The sequence below is a fragment of the Athene cunicularia genome, assembly GCF_003259725.1.
Source record: "Athene cunicularia isolate RWA chromosome 1 unlocalized genomic scaffold, athCun1 chr1_part4, whole genome shotgun sequence".
Taxonomy (NCBI): Eukaryota; Metazoa; Chordata; class Aves; order Strigiformes; family Strigidae; genus Athene; species Athene cunicularia.
The window spans coordinates 252,771-266,683 of NW_020799094.1; the positions used below are offsets into that span (position 1 = coordinate 252,771).

Here is a 13,913-nt window from a genome sequence, read left to right on the forward strand (position 1 = left end):
TCCACCCCCAGTAACTACACCTGGGGCACACACTGGTCCCATCCCAGGGGCTGGAGCACAGACCTTCACCTGGTCCAGGCACTGAGGCTTCCCCTCGGGGTGCCCACACCCCCTGTGGGACCCCAGTAGCTGTCCCCACATTCACTCAGCCTGGACAGGAGGTCACCAGATCCTTTAGGTTGGAAAAGCCCCTCGGGATCAGCAAGTCCAACCCTCAGCCCAACTCCACAAAGCTCTCCCCTACCCCACATCCCCCACAGCTCATCCCAACGGCCCTGAAACCCCCCAGGGATGGGGACTCCCCCCTCCCCGGGCAGCCTGTTCCACTCTCGGACCACTCTTGCTGGGAAACATTTTCTCCTCCTGCCCAGCCTGACCCTCCCCTGGGGCAGTTTCCAGCCGTTCCCTCTTGTCCTGTCCCTGATCCCCTGGGAGCAGAGCCCAGCCCCGGCCTCTCTGCAATGTCCTGTCAGGAGCTGCAGAGAGGGATGAGGGCTCCCCTCAGCCTCCTCCTCCTCACCCTGAACACTCCCAGCTCCTTCCCTGGCTCCTCACAGGATTGATTCTCCAGCCCTTCCCCAGCCTCGTTGCCCTCCTCTGCCCTCGCTCCAGATCTCTCTGGGGTTGAGGTGCCCAAACCTGGACACAACCCTCCAGGTGTGGCCTCCCCAGTGCCGAGCACAGGGGACTGTCACCTCCCTGCTCCTGCTGGTCACACCAGTGCTGATCCAGCCAGGAGGCCGTTGGCTTTCTTGGCCCCTGGGCACGCTGCTGGCTCCTGTTCAGGTGCTGGTCAGTGAGAACCCCCAGACCCTTCTCCCCCAGACAGCTCCAGCCACCCCTCCCCGAGCCGGTAGCCACGCAGGGGGTTGTGGTGGCCCAAGGGCAGGACCTGGCACTTGCCCTTGTTGAAGCCCATCATGTTGCCGTTGGCCACCGATCCGATCTATCCCGGTCTCTCTGTGGAGCCTCCCTTGTATCCAGGGTGCCCCTCTCCAAAGCTCTGCCTGCAGCTGCTTAAGGGCCCATCAGTGAGTTGGTTGGAGACTTTTGGTCTTCAGTGGTGTTTCCGCTACCTGTTGTCAACCAGCTTTTGGTTTCTGGTTTTGTTTGTTGCTTCCCCTTTATCCCCTTTGCATTTTTGTGTAGTTGAGAACAGTCAGTGTGAGGTTAATGGCTGGACTGGACGATCTTCAAGGGCTTTTCCAACCTCGATGATTCTGTGAAAAGGTCCTTGACTGGAGAGCAGGTGCTCTCATCCTTCACAAACCCTTACAGTAACTGCGATGAAAACTGCAATTCTTCATCTTTTTGTTTCAGAGGCTGAAACCAACTAACCCAGCAGCTCAGAAGGCCTTAACAACACCCACCCACTACAAACTGACTCCGCGTCCAGCGACCAGAGTGCGGCCGAAGGCCTTGCAGTCAGCTGGCTCTGCTAAATCTCATCTCTTTGATGGTCTTGACGACGACGAGCCATCACTGTCCAATGGTGCATTCATGCCAAAGTTAGTTTTTCTTTTTGTATATGTTGGAGGGAGGAGGTGGTGCGAGAATCTTCTGATCAGATGAAGTAAACTGTACAGTGTCCTGAATTTTGTGACTGTTTTGTGACCTGGTTCAAATATGAATAACAGTAACAGGTTTTGTGTAACACTGGAATAGAAATATTTTCTGTAGAGGAGGTGGAAGTGATCAGCTTGAACTGTGAAGGCCAAATAAGCTGTAAAATGAGGTCAGCCTGTGATCGGAGCGAAGCTTCTGTGAAGTCAAGCAGGAATGTTACGAGGAGAGCCCGTAGGGTGTCATACTTCCTCCTTCTGAAGGAGAAGTGTCGCTGGGTTTGCTAACGCACCGGTACGAAGGCAGCAGTTTTCTGACGTTTTCATAGCCCAGCACTGGTCCTGGTTCAGACACACAGATGTGAGAAGGGAACAGTGCTGCCACGGGTCCGCCCGGCTGAAGCTTTTGGTTTCAGTCTTCAAGAGCACCGGTGGCAATCGAATTGAAAAGGGGTTTGGAAAGCTTTGGGGTTTAGTTAACAACAACAACAAAAAATGTTTGGAGAAGGATGCATCAGTCCTTGAAAGTACTCCTAAGCATAGGCTTTTTAAAAACATTTAGTGACTTGGGTGAACTTGGTTTGTCTTTAATGTAGCCTGAACCATCTGTTCACTTCCCTGGGAGCGAGCGGGGTACGGAATTACTCGGGTGTTTTATTGAAAAACACCAAATGAACAAAAAATCAGAACAGAGGGGTACTCGGGTGACTGAGTGTAAGTGTTGATGTTCAGTGATCTGCGGGCAGCGAGCCCTAGCCTAGCCCTCGACCTGTTCCTGAAGGGACCCTGGAGTGAAGAACCCCCGGCATCCGTGGGCCAGACCTCCTCTGCAGGATTCTGTGCTTCTGCGGGAGAAGCTGTTTTGTAAAACAATCACTGTGCTTTACTGAACTTGGGTTTTGAAGCTTTCAGTAACTTGTGGGTTTCATTCTTACTCATAAACCAAAGCCTTGAATTGAATTCTTAGAAGGGTTTTTATACCTCAGCTCCTGCGGTGCTCTTACAGAACGCTTGATATGTTCTGAGTGTGGGAACAGGCCGCACAGCTGGTTCCTGGCCCCTGGAGCATGTGAATTAACACGAAATAACAGATTTATGCAGTGGATATATGCAAATTTCTCTCTGGTGTTTTATTTAGGAAGAGCATCAAAAAGCTGGTTTTGAAGAATCTCAACAGCAGCAACCTCTTCTCACCTGTTAATCGAGAAAATGAAGACCTGGCTTCTCCTTCGGAGTATCCAGAGAATGGAGATCGGTATGTTGAGTCATCGTGCAGGTGTTTATGCAAACTGGCTATGCTTGTCTCTAAATTATTTTTAATAGAATAGGTAGTTATTTTCAGGCATGTTGTCTTAGCTGTTTATTGGGAAGCAACTTGACCTATTGTGAGATTCATTTCCTCTTAAGCTGTATATTCTTCCTGTGTGGTCACATACCGGTGGTATCCATCCAAAATGAGGAGTTCAGAGAGGAATGAACTCTTTTCTGGATATTTTCTCTTCATTCCCTGTAGCAAGAACGAGGCCATTTCTTGAGGAAGCGATAAACCTGGCCCGGAGGTGAGAAGAACCTCTCCTGCTTAGTCCCCAGGAATGTGGGAACTGCAGGGAGGCTCCACTGATCCAAATATCTCATAATAGTGTTTCCTACATATTAAAAGGAGGAATCTCTAAGGCCATGTGTTCTCTACATGCAAAAACGAGGACTCTCTAAGGCCATCTCTTCCCCCCAGATGCCTGAATACTGACTTCCTCTAAAAACCTGTGGCTGTATTTCAGATGAACTCTTATTTTTTTATTTTTTAATCAGAGGCTGGAAAAATTTTTGACCAGCTCACCATTTTGATTTTATTTAAAGCAACTAGAAGAAGTGATTATGGGAGGGGGAACCTTGTTTCTGATCACCTTAGTCCTGACCTGGGCGTTTCATAACAGGGCAGAGGTGTTTGGCTGTGGTGCCAGCAGTCAGGCACAGCAGGCAGCTCTCTGAAGCTGGAGTTTTGGACCAGCTGTCACTGAAGTGTTCTCAAGTTTGATTTGATCATGGTGCCTGCAAGACTTAATCATCCCATTCTTCTAAAAGTGTGTGTGTTTTGGGCACAAAAGTCTGTGACGGTCTGGTTCGTGAGTCACTGAGTCGTTCTGGTTGGAGGTGACCTGGGGAGGTCTGTTCCTCACGTAGGCTCAGTGCTGAATTCAGACCTGGTGGTTGGGGAGTCTCAAACCTCTGTGGATAGAGATTCTGTCCTCATGGATTTCCTTGTTTTAATTTTACTTTTTTTCTCACCCTTCTGCCACACCTATCTGTGGAGAGCCTGAGTTTTGTCTGGGCTGTTGGAAGGCTGCTATTACACCCCGCTGCAAGCCTTTTCGCCAGGCTGAGCAACACAGTTCCCTCAAGCTCTGCTCACAGGGCGTGTACTTTAGTCTCCCAACTGTCGTGGTACCCCTCTCCCAGTCTTACCACTGTCTCGTAGTGGGAGCCCAGATTAGATGCAGAATGGCAGAGGGTGTCTAACAGGGGCGGAGGGAAGGGGAGCAATCGCTTCCCTCAGTCTGCTGACTGCAGTTTGTGTGGTGGTCCTGTTTGCTTTCTCTGTGAAAAGACAGCAGAATTGTAATGTTGACATAAGTCCCTTAGAACTAAATAATTCAACTTTATTCTTCATTTCTTCAGGTTCTTTCTGTCAGTGCCTCCTGATGAAAACCACAGACAAGATGGTGAGCGAGAGGAGGAGGAGGACTCTCATGAAGTGACGAGGTTTTACACGAACCCCATTGCCAAGCCCATCCCACAGAGCCCAGAGAACACCGTGCAGAGACACCAGAACAACGTGGACGACACCATCGTGGCTCTGAACATGCGGGCGGCCCTGCGGAATGGCGTGGAAGGCAGCAGTGAAGATGCCTCGTTTCCTGACGATTCCCTCCAGGATGAGCGCGAAGAGGAGCCCGAAACTCTGCATCATCTGCACCCTGCAGGTTAGACTCCGCGTGGGCAGCGGGCATGTAGTTCCTGACAGCTCTTCATGCACTCCTCAGTAAAGTTCTCTTTTGCTGTTTTAGACCCTCAGCTTTTCCTCTTTTCCCTTCCCTCCTCTTCAGAATACAGATCTTGCTTTTCAGTCTCCTACCTAGCATAGAAATTTTTTCTGCCGACTCAATGAGCAGTTAAATTTCATCACCCAATTTTATATTAGATTGAGGGAGTGAGATGCATGAGAGGGAGGAAGAGGAGGAGGACCCAATCTGTAAGTATTCTGCAGTCGTAGACTGAGTTGACTGTCATTTGGGAACACGATCTTAGAGTTAGAAATCCAACATCTGGTAGTTACCCACGTTCGGACTGCCCTGTAGGGTTTGCCAGGACAGGAATGAACATAGAACATGGTTGTGTCTCTAGACCTGTCGTGCCTGTGTTTTCAGTCCTCTCAGTTCAGTCTCGGGGTTTAGTAAAACTGGAAATGATGGAGAAGTGTGAAAACATGATGAGGGGTCTTGAGTACATTTCCCTTAACTAAGACTTTACAGCTGTTGAAGAGGTGGGGACGTATGTTAAGAGGGTTTGTTTTGTTTTTTTAAACTCATGAGTGATCTGGAGAAGGTGAAGAGGAAAAGCTTTGTTCATTCTTTCAGGTAATATATGGCATCTGATGAAACTAGTAGGTGTCATGTTCAAAAGAAAGGCCTTCAGGCATTTTGTAGATGCAAAAAGCTTTTTGTGAATTTTAAAGATCATTAGGCAGGTTAATAGATTTAAAAAAAAATGATCAGAGGCTGTTAAGTGTAAAAGATACTGCATCTTGGTCAGCAAGTGCTTGAGCCCCCAAATTGTTAAAGCTGGGAGGGTGTTTCTGTCAGGCATTGCTGTTGCATTTTTCCCTTTCCCTGCGCTCGTACTGATCCCTGACAGATTGGCAGTGTTCCTAGGCTGGCGTAACAACCCTCTGAACTTCCTCTGAAGCCTGTGGAAATAAGGCAGTTTGATTTCTCTGGGTTTGTTGTGCTGATTCTCAGTTGTTTGGGACCTTCAGGCTTGCAAAAAGAAATGGAATGAAACTCTGGAAATGTTAAAGCTGACAGCTTGCTGTCAGCCTGGTTCTCAGTGGATTTTCTGGTGTAGGAATTGTTCTGACGAGAGCTGGCTATTACACCATCCCATCCATGGAGGAGCTGGCCAGATTTACCAATGACAGAAACGAATGTATTGTGACAGACTTCACCATCGGCCGCAGAGGTAAGTGCTGGCAGCTCTTCTAGGGGCTTGAAGGGTGATTTTACAGCCACGGAACCCAAATCTGAGTGCCGTGCCCTCGGTAGGATTGTGAATGGTGCCCTTGCACCATGCACAACTCGCACCAAAGGTTTGTAAAGTCTTGGCGTGGTGGCACCAACAGCCAGTGTTACGGGGCGGCTTGAGAAGCCTGACTGAACAGAACGAAAGCACCTGCAGCTGGTGAGGTGCTGCTTGTTCTTAGACACGAAAGCTGTAAAATCCAAACTTTCTGGAGCACTGAAGCAAACCTGAGTTTTCAGATCTTAGTTGCTCTCTGTGCTGAAGTTGACTGAGCTGTAGTGAAGAGCCTTCAACCCAAACTCCATTCTTTACTGCTTTTACTTTACAGAAAGAAAAAAAAAAATCACGTGGTCTATAATATTTTTTTAAAACACTTTTTCTAAATATGCTGCGAAGCTGAGGGTACCCTTAATGTTTGTGTTGGCAATACGAATAGCCAAGTGATAACAAAAAGCTGTCTGTGCAAAAGAAATGACTCGAAAGTCATCTTCGGTATTTTCACACTGGGAAGGAGTCGCCGCTTGTACCTTGTTCCGGAGAGGTGACAGAGCCCGGGGTGAGGTGGGGAAAGGAGGAGTACAGCAGTCGCGGGGGTTCTCGGCCCTGAGATTCTCCGCAGACAAATTGGGATGGCTTGTTTTGTTTTGCAGGTTATGGATCAATTTACTTCGAAGGAGACATAAATCTGACTAACTTAAATCTGGATGACATTGTACATATCCGTAGGAAAGAAGTTATTGTTTACCCCGACGATGAAAGGAAACCACCTATTGGTGAAGGTTTAAATAGGTAATTTTTAAATGTGTGGCTAGCAAGGGTGTGTTTTCTAATACAATCTACTGCGTTTGCAGACAGCCCCCAAGAAATCTAAATCAGATGTGCCCTCACATTGCAGCATTACACAGTTCCTGGATACTTGCAAGTTTCTGAACCAGAAACAGAGTTTAAAAGCTGGTTTGAGCCCCCGTGTTCAGTGCTCAGCTCCTGCGTGTGTACTCCACTAGCTTTGCTCTGAACCTTCTTGTCTCTTACACTTTTGCCCATCTTTAACAGACGAGCAGAAGTTACCTTAGATGGAGTCTGGCCTACAGATAAAACATCTCGTTGCCTGATCAAAAGCCCCGAACGCCTGGCAGAGATGAATTACGAAGGCAGACTGGAGTCTGTGTCTCGGAAGCAGGGCGCCCGATTCAAGGAATACCGCCCAGAGACTGGATCCTGGGTCTTCAAGGTAACGTTTTGCTCTAGCTGTCGAGTGACTTACAGGAATACTGGAAGTCCTCCAGAGTTAGAATTACAAGTTAGAACTTGTAATTCCAAAATTTCGCTCAGCTTCTGTGAAGTGTCTCCCATCCTTCAGCTGGGTGCAAACTGTCCTCACCGAGCTGATCAGAAGTTCCTTGGATGGCCAAAGACCTGCCCACGGCGGATGTTCTTGGTCTGTCCAAAAGCTGAATTTGTTCCAGCTCTGTCGGGTGGACGCTTACCCCAGCTTCTTGTTCAGACCCTTCCCAGGCGGCTGCCTGAAAACTCTGAGCTGTGACGTGTTTGCCCTTCTCATTACGCAGGTGGCGCACTTTTCCAAGTATGGCTTGCAGGATTCAGATGAGGAAGAGGAAGAGCATCCTTCCAAAGTGGACTCAAAGAAGCTAAAAACTGCGCCCGCACCGCCCCCAGGGCATCTGCCACCCCAGCAAATGACCCTAAACGGCAAGCCAACGCCTCCGTCTCAGGTAGAAGGAGGACAGTGACTAAAAGGGAGTTAATAAAATGAAATTTGAAGAATAGCTGGTGCCGAGGGAGGGGTTGTTGAAGTAAGGAGTAGCCTGGAAACCGAAAGTAAAACCTTACACAAACTTGCACTAGTAGTAGTTGTTCTGATCTCTTGAGTGTTTGCGTGTTCTTTTTCCTTAAGATACTTGAAGTTTCATACTGGGGATATGTGGGGGACGGGAGGGATTGAAGCCCTCGTTTCTTGTTTAACTTCTGGTCTAGATTGAGTTTGGTATATTTGCCCCACTTACAGGAAAAAAAAAAAAAGTTGTTTTTTGTGAATATCGAGTATATGCTATAGAGTTATAACACCTTGTGCTGCCTGCCTTGAGAATGACATCGTGCGTTGACTTGACCATCATTTAGTACGCAAGACTGTACGCTTTATATTTTAAGAATGTGCTCTATTTTTATTAAAACTTTTTTAAGGCTGGTTATATGCTGGATTTTTAAATGTGTTTGCTTGGATGTGACCGCTTCTAAAGCTCTGTAAAACATCCCCAGCAGCACGCCCCTGTCTTACCCAGGGAAGTAGCACTTCAGCCAGTTCATTGGTAACCCCTTTAAACCTCTCAAGTCTTCACATTTTGTTCACTGCTGACTCTCAAATCTTCACATTCCGTTTAATTTAAAATAAAAATTTCATTTAAAAAAAAAAAAATCCCTTTTACATGAGTTTAAAGCTGAGCTTTACATGAGTTTCTAGCTGCAGCTGATACACTTTTCCAAATGTGACAATGTCCAAATGGCAATCTCCAAACTAATTCCATTTTCCAAATGGAAGCAGTTTGGCTGTTGTCAAGCTAAATTAGGAGCCACTTCATTGTGGGTGAAAAAACAGCCTGTTTGAAAAGCCTCCTGGCATTGAATGTTGGATATTGGAATATCCACTGAATATTGGAATATCCTCTCTGTGCCAGGTGTTAACGGTAAACCTTTGTGAACTACCTACAGCTTTTTGAAGTAACCTGTTAGAAAACAGAAGGCAAGTGCAGAGAGCAGATCTTTTAAATTTTGTTTTTTTTTTTCCCCAAACCGGGTTCCCCATTGCCTAGGTGCAGAAGTTAAACCTCCAGCAGGTTAGGCGTGCCGGAGGGCTGAGCAGGGGGGGTTAGCAGCCGGGCAGGACGTGCTGAGGGGGTTTTGTTGAGGGGTGTGAGCAGGCTTTGTGCTTTGCCCTCGGTACTCCGGGCGCGCGGCGCATGGCGACCTCCGAGCTGGGGGCTCGCCGAGGCGTGGGCCACGTGCCGCCGTGCTGCTTGGCGGGTGGCCAGCGTCTCGTAGCACAGGGAAGCAGAGGAGGAGAGTTGTATTTCTGCATCTCCAAAGCCAAAGCATGAAAAAGAGCTTAAGAGGCAGTACTATTGCATAGGTCGAGCACTTCTTTTTTTTTTTTTTTTTTTTTTTTTTTTTTTCCTTTTTCTGTTTGAACCGCGTCTTGTTCTTTTGAAACCAGGAGATGTTACGGCAGCGTTTCCCTTCGTGGGCTGATGGGTTTGTGTAACTTGGGGCCCTCTGGACAAGGGTCTGTTCGTAGTGTCGGGAGGTAGAACAAACCACGCCGCTTCACTGCTTGTGCAAAGAACAGTTTCACGGCTTTTGTGGTAGGGAAACATTAAATAACTGAGAATTGCTTTTAATCTTACTTAGTCTGCAAGGTACTTATAACCACTGCAGGAACGGCTCTGTGTGAGCTGTTCCAGCTCTGCTGCTTTCGGGCGGAGGGGCCCAAAGCAAAGGTCTGTACTGCTTTCCAGTTTCCCTTCTTGTTCACATTGCTGTGGACCAGAGCTGATGTTTTAAGCTGTCAAAAATATTGGGAATGTGTGTCATTTATTCAGACCTGTCTTACAGATTCAAAAGTACTTGTCAAAAACTTGCCTGGGTTAATTAACCTCTTTGACTTGCGTACCATTAACTAAGGTTTTTGTTTCTGAAAACAGAAAAAAAACATCAGCTTCATTGCCCAAACCCCTGAGAAACAACATAGCACGGCTTAAAAGCTTGCCAAACTCCTGAAAATTTAGTCTGTAGGAAGCACTTCGGATCTAGACTTGAGGTGTTTTTCTTCCCTCACTAGCTTGTATATTAATGAACTTCTTAATGTTGCAACGTCCCTGGGAAATAGTTACACCAGGGACCTGGCTGCATTAAAGCACAATGAAGGGAGTAGTGAAACTTTTGTGTTTCGAACCATATTTTGACTTGTAAATCTGTTCCACATACTGTGGGCATGCTCAGACACCGCCAGCTAATGCTCCTGCCCTGTCTGCTGTAAGTTCTAGTTTTACAGACACGCACCCCTGCCCCCCTAAGTCTCATTTTATCTCCCTCATCGGATAACCTTCATCACATTTCCTAGCTGATTCTAATGAGCTAAGAAGCAGCCATTTGAGTCTTAAATTACCCAGCATGATTTCCAGTGCTCTGTCTGCCACTGGCTCATATATTTGCATCGCTCCAGAGCGTTGCTTCAGCAGTCTGTTTGTGGTTGCTTCTGGAAACCATGTAAGCTCTAAGCATGAATTTGTCACAGGATGCTCATATCTAAGCAACAGGCACTGGTCAGACTGGTGCAAGACCAGTGTGCTGGTTTGGGGTTGGACCCCCTCGGGAACCACCCGAAGGCCATTCTGCTAACGTGGCCTGGGCCGGTTCCTCCTGGGCCAGGTGCTTTTTTCTGCCTGGCCTGTGAGCTGCACGATACCAGCAGGGACTGACCTTCTCCAGGGGTTTTTGTCCTGTCAGACAGCTCTGGTAGCAGAGCTGACACCCGGTTGGGCGGCTCGTGGCGTGCTGGGTGCTGCTGGGGGGGGGTCCCCGCTGTCCCCGTGGTCGGCGAGCCGGGCGGAGTGGGGGTGAGGGCAGCAGGCAGAGTTCATTTCCGATGTCTGCTCCTTGGCTGGGCTGGCTGAAGGTTTTCTGGCCCTGCCTGGAGTGTGAGTCCAAGGTGTCCGGAGCGATGAAAGGTGCGCAGAGGTCACCTCCAGCTCATCGCAGAGGTGATGCCCTGTGGTTGCCTTCAGGAAACTCAGAAAGCTGGCTTGGATGGCAGTAGAGATGAGAAGTTGAGCTGCAGATTGGAAGAAAACTACCGTATTTAACTTCTGAGCTGCTCGTGTGCTAGCAATAAGTAGAATATCACTGGAAAATCCCTACGGTTTTCCAGTCCAGTGTCAGTTATGTCCTGATTTAAAATGTAAAAAAAAAAAAAAAAAAAAAAAAAAAAAAAAAATACACACGGGTGCACCACCCCCCCGCTCTGTGACCCAGTCTTATGTGATCCTGAAGGGGCTCGAGTCTTAAAAACTTCTGCTAAGTTCTCTGTGAAATACAGACTCGATGCTTTTAACTTGAGCTACCTCGCAGCTGGGGAGACAAAGCAGGTATTGCAGTGACTCGTCTGCTCACCAGCACCAGCGGTACCATGGTTAACTCTGGAGAATCGCTGCTTTTAAACTGGATTCTCAGTCATCTAAAACGTCCCAGGCACAGGAAACTTTTTCTCTGTATGATAACATCTTGAGGGAGAAGGGGAGGCAGGCAGAAGGAACAAAACTCTTTTTGTTGGTCGTGTGCGAAGTGGAAAGCTGAAGAATAGTTTAAGCTGAATGGCAGAACTCTGTAAACTTCAGGAGGGCGTCCCTAAACCATGACTTCTCCTTCGCTTTAACTTGCGCTGTTACAACTCCGAAGAAAACAGGAGTGGGTTATAGATACTCATCCCTAAACGTGGAGTCTTGACACAAGCAAGGGAGTACTCTGCCTCGTTTGCAGGTGATCGCTGAAACTTCCAGTACTCTTTCTCGGGGAACTGTTGCACTGTGGTGTTGTCTGATGTGGCCTCTGCCTGTGTCCGCAGAGCCCGGAGGTGGAGCATCTGGGCAGGGTGGTGGAACTGGATAGCGATATGGCGGACATCACCCAGGAGCCTCCCCAGGACTCCGCCGTGGAGGAGAGCGCAGTAGAAGAGCAGGAGGCAGTGCCTGCCTCCACTCACATCGCATCCACCATGGGGATTAACCCCCACGTCTTACAGGTGAGGCTCCTGCAGTTTCCCCTCCTTTATCAGCCAGCAGCGTGCCCGGGGACCAAGAAAGCCAACGGCCTCCTGGCTTGGGTCAGCACTGGTGTGACCAGCAGGAGCAGGGAGGTGACAGTCCCCTGTGCTCGGCACTGGGGAGGCCACACCTGGAGGGTTGTGTCCAGGTTTGGGCACCTCAACCCCAGAGAGATCTGGAGGGGCTGGAGCGAGGGCAGAGGAGGGCAGCGAGGCTGGGGAAGGGCTGGAGAATCAATCCTGTGAGGAGCCAGGGAAGGAGCTGGGAGTGTTCAGGGTGAGGAGGAGGAGGCTGAGGGGAGCCCTCATCCCTCTCTGCAGCTCCTGACAGGACATTGCAGAGAGGCTGGGGCTGGGCTCTGCTCCCAGGGGATCAGGGACAGGACAAGAGGGAACGGCTGGAAACTGCCCCAGGGGAGGGTCAGGCTGGGCAGGAGGAGAAAATGTTTCCCAGCAAGAGTGGTCCGAGAGTGGAACAGGCTGCCCAGGGAGGGGGGAGTCCCCATCCCTGGGGGGGTTTCAGGGCCGTTGGGATGAGCTGTGGGGGATGTGGGGTAGGGGAGAACTTTGTAGAGTCGGGCTGAGGGTTGGACTCGCTGACCCCGAGGGGCTTTTCCAGCCTGAAGGGTTCAGGGATTCTGTGACTCAGTAACATTTATCACTAACTTCTTGGTTTGCATCCCCAGATGTATTTATATCCAACTTGTGCTAAACTATACATCACACCTGTAGTGTGATTCAGACTTACTGCAGACTCCTGTGTGTCTGTGGTAAACCTTAATGCAGGAATGAAAGTCATCTCAAGGCTAGTATTCAGGTTTCCAGATTCTGAATGGTGGGTGACATGATAAACTAAACTACTACCCAGCCAGGACCAGCTGAAGTACTGCTCTGCCTCAGGCCCAGCCTTTGGCAACCAGGGTCATAGGACAACTGGGCCTGGTTGGGGGTTTGGTGGTTTTATTTGGCGACAGGATGGTACCTGGAATGCCTGTGGTTTTGATTTGTAAGGAGAAAGTAGTGGAGTTATTACTTAAGCTCAAAAACAAGTAGACAGAGCTAAGATCTAAGAAAACATGATTATTTTAGGACTTCACACCCATCCTAACAAGTACTGTGACACTGATTTAACGAGTAGTTTGTAGAAGGCTCATCAGCTGACGAGCTTGCCTTCGGTTCTCGACTGCGTGCCTTCGCTGTTCCTTAAAATATCCCTAAAAAACAGTGGCATGGTTTGGTCACATGCAACACATGGACGTTCTCCTGGTTGGGAAAGGAGCTGATGAGATCGGCCACCTGCTGCTGTGAGTGATGGATTGCTAACGTGCAGGCTTGGCTTCCCGCCTTTGTTTAGATTATGAAAGCTTCCTTGCTTGCTGATGATGATGACCTGGATTTGATCCTGGATACTTACGGTGAGAAGCAGCCTGTGAAGACGGATACTTCTCAAGAGATCTGTTCGCCAAGGCTCCCTATTTCCAAATCACAAGGACAGAAAAGATACTCAGGTATTACGAGAAACCACATTTTGCTTGAAGAAAGAGTTAAATTCTGACATTAACAGGCAAAATGCCATCGCTGGCTGAACATATGGCAGAGCAGTTGGGTACTGGGGTGGGTTAGCTTTGGCCAGCAGCCAGGTGCCCACCCAGCCACTCTCTCACCCTGCTCAACAGGATGGGGGAAGAGAACTGGATGAGAAAGGGGTTGAGATGAAAACAGGGAGACTGTTTTCCTTGTGACAGTAACTGGTAAGCAGTCTTGACTTGACTAAAATTAATTTGTTGCCGGTAAAAATAGGTTTGGGTAGTGAGAAACAAAGACAAAACAACACTTTCCTACCCAGCCCCCCGCCCTTTCCCAGGCTCAACTTCCCTCTGTCGTTCCTGACTCCTTGATCTCCTCCTGCCCACTCCAGGGGGTGGCAGGGATGGGGAAGGGGCGCTGTGGCCAGTCCATAGCAGCTCCTCTCCGCCACTTCTCTTTCCCCACGCTTTTTGTCCCTGTTCCAGCAGGAACTCTTCCCAAGGGCTGCGGGGGCAATACCTGCTCCGATGCCTGGAGCACCTCCTTCCCTCTTTCTCTGACCTTGGTGCTTCCACACCTGTTTTCTATTGTTTTTTTTTTTCCCTGCCTGTGTGGCACTTTCTGCCCTTGAAGATCTCACAGAGGCACGACCAGCTTTGCAGATTGGTTCAGAGGTACCACAGACTCCCCCGATG

General features: G+C 48.8%; 1 protein-coding gene across 1 annotated transcript in view; it reads left to right on the top strand.

The window, feature by feature from the left end:
- Positions 1-13,913, top strand: part of NUP98 (nucleoporin 98) — a 38,396-nt gene that overhangs the window by 12,827 nt on the left and 11,656 nt on the right. Inside the window, exons 13-22 of the mRNA XM_026841276.1 lie at positions 1,321-1,508; positions 2,701-2,817; positions 4,239-4,543; positions 5,685-5,798; positions 6,509-6,647; positions 6,912-7,089; positions 7,427-7,591; positions 11,494-11,670; positions 13,046-13,199; positions 13,852-13,892. Of these exons, the coding sequence (XP_026697077.1) occupies positions 1,321-1,508; positions 2,701-2,817; positions 4,239-4,543; positions 5,685-5,798; positions 6,509-6,647; positions 6,912-7,089; positions 7,427-7,591; positions 11,494-11,670; positions 13,046-13,199; positions 13,852-13,892 (1,578 nt within the window). The remainder of the gene's footprint in view (positions 1-1,320; positions 1,509-2,700; positions 2,818-4,238; positions 4,544-5,684; positions 5,799-6,508; positions 6,648-6,911; positions 7,090-7,426; positions 7,592-11,493; positions 11,671-13,045; positions 13,200-13,851; positions 13,893-13,913) is intronic.